The sequence below is a fragment of the Azolla caroliniana genome, unplaced genomic scaffold, assembly GCF_043228905.1.
Source record: "Azolla caroliniana isolate FFs.n. ecotype wild unplaced genomic scaffold, voAzoCaro1.0.p SCAF_1, whole genome shotgun sequence".
NCBI lineage: Eukaryota > Viridiplantae > Streptophyta > Polypodiopsida > Salviniales > Salviniaceae > Azolla > Azolla caroliniana.
This window is the reverse complement of record NW_028230436.1, coordinates 12364155-12365807: the sequence shown is the minus strand read 5'-3', so window position 1 is coordinate 12365807 and position 1653 is coordinate 12364155. Positions and strand designations below refer to the sequence as shown.

The 1653-nt window shown below is 45.1% G+C and overlaps 1 protein-coding gene across 1 annotated transcript; it reads right to left on the bottom strand.

The window, feature by feature from the left end:
- Positions 1–331: 331 nt before the first annotated feature.
- LOC147869017 (disease resistance response protein 206-like) lies at positions 332–1345 on the bottom strand. Its single transcript, XM_087335213.1, has one exon. It carries the CDS (start codon positions 1241–1243, stop codon positions 659–661), a length of 585 nt encoding a protein of 194 aa, XP_087191339.1. The 5' UTR covers positions 1244–1345; the 3' UTR covers positions 332–658.
- Between the last annotated feature and the right edge of the window lie 308 nt (positions 1346–1653).

The following is a 1653-nucleotide window of genomic DNA, read 5'->3' as shown; positions in this document are numbered from 1 at the left end:
GCTGTCAACACCTTGTATACTCAGAAAATAGTGAATTTGTTTCGGAACCTAAGGTTCCCGTGGTTTTTCCCAATTTTGGGTTTTCCACGTTAAATCTCGGTGTACTCTCTCTCATTTCGTCTTGTGGTTTCATCTATTGTTTATCAAGTGTGAATTGTGTTTGAAATTTTAATCATCCCGATTCCGCTCCATATTCCCAACAAATGCCTGGGCCATGGACGTAAATGGCAATTCGGATCAGCATTAGATGTGATGGCGCAGGGCATTGAATGAGAATTGTTTAATTATACTCCTTAATCTGATACGGTCATGTGGGAGTATAAGAATAGAGTATATAACAGATTTGTATTGATCCCATTCAAAATGAAACAATGATCCATTTACAAGCAGTTGGCAATGCTGTTTTGTGTCTTCCCAATGAGAGACAATGCCTCTTCATGTGTCTCTTAGATGAGAGACTATAGAAAATATTATTGTTTATTGTTTATTTATTTAAATATTGTTTTCTATGATATACTCAATGTCTGTTAGTATTGTGTTAAGTTTATGTGCATAAATGTAACAACATTCAATTACAAGTACTAGCGTATATCTGGTGCAGCATCAAATAGGGTATAGGGTGGGATGGATTGGTGCACACTTCAACAACGTGTGATGATCAATAATAGAGGTCCAAGTCGAAGGAGAGGGTCCAGTGCGCGGGGGCGACGTTGTCGATGACAACCCGCTTGGAGATGGCGGCACCACGAGCTGCGAGGAAGTCTCCAGTTCCCCCGACCACCACCAAAGTCCTCTTGTCCAGAGACTCATCCTCCTGCCCCATGATGGCGATGGTGCCCGTGTATGGCCCCGACGTAATGGTGGCAGTGAATATGTGCATGAGGACGTAACCCTTGTGTGAGTTGAAGATCCAGAAGCCCTGGGCGACGCCGATCGGCTCCGAGTCCGGGGACGCGTCGGGAGTGATGGTGTTCTCGAATGTGGAGCGGACACCCAAGTTGGTGGGGTTGGGCTGGCTGAAGTTGAAGGGTCCGGCGCTGTACACAGAGTCGAAGACGGAGTTGTTGACGGCCGGGTTGTAGACTTGGTTGTGGATGTAGAATCTGAAGGTCTCAGGTCCCTGCCGAGGCTTCCGTCGAGCCGATACAGTGGTGGTCAAAGGAGCGGCTAGCAACAGCAGATAAGCGAGTGTAGTGGCGAGTGTAGTGGCGGAGGAGCCATACGAGGCGAACTGCTGAACCATGTTTGTAAATTGTGCTCAATTAGTTTAATATGTATAATATAATTCACAAGCCAATAGAAGAAGAAGAAGAAGATGTGATCTGATAAAGATTGTGGGCAGGTTTGGTAGTTAGTTAGTTAGTTAGGTTGGAATGATTCAAGTAGCAAGTATATGAGCGGCAGGAGGAGGAGGGAGAGATAGTTATGATGTATGTATGTATGCTGGTTTGGCTTTAGCCTAGCCTGCTTATTTATACAGAGAAGGTGAGGGGAGGGGTGCAGACAGAGAGAGAGAGAGAAAGGTTTGTGGCTCACTGACCTTGTCTTCTCGACCACACACCCAACTACAAGTGGCGTTGACAAATTAGTGAATAGCTCAGCCGGATCGAGAAAGGCTTTTGTCGATTGAAAATTTCACTATTTCAAATATTA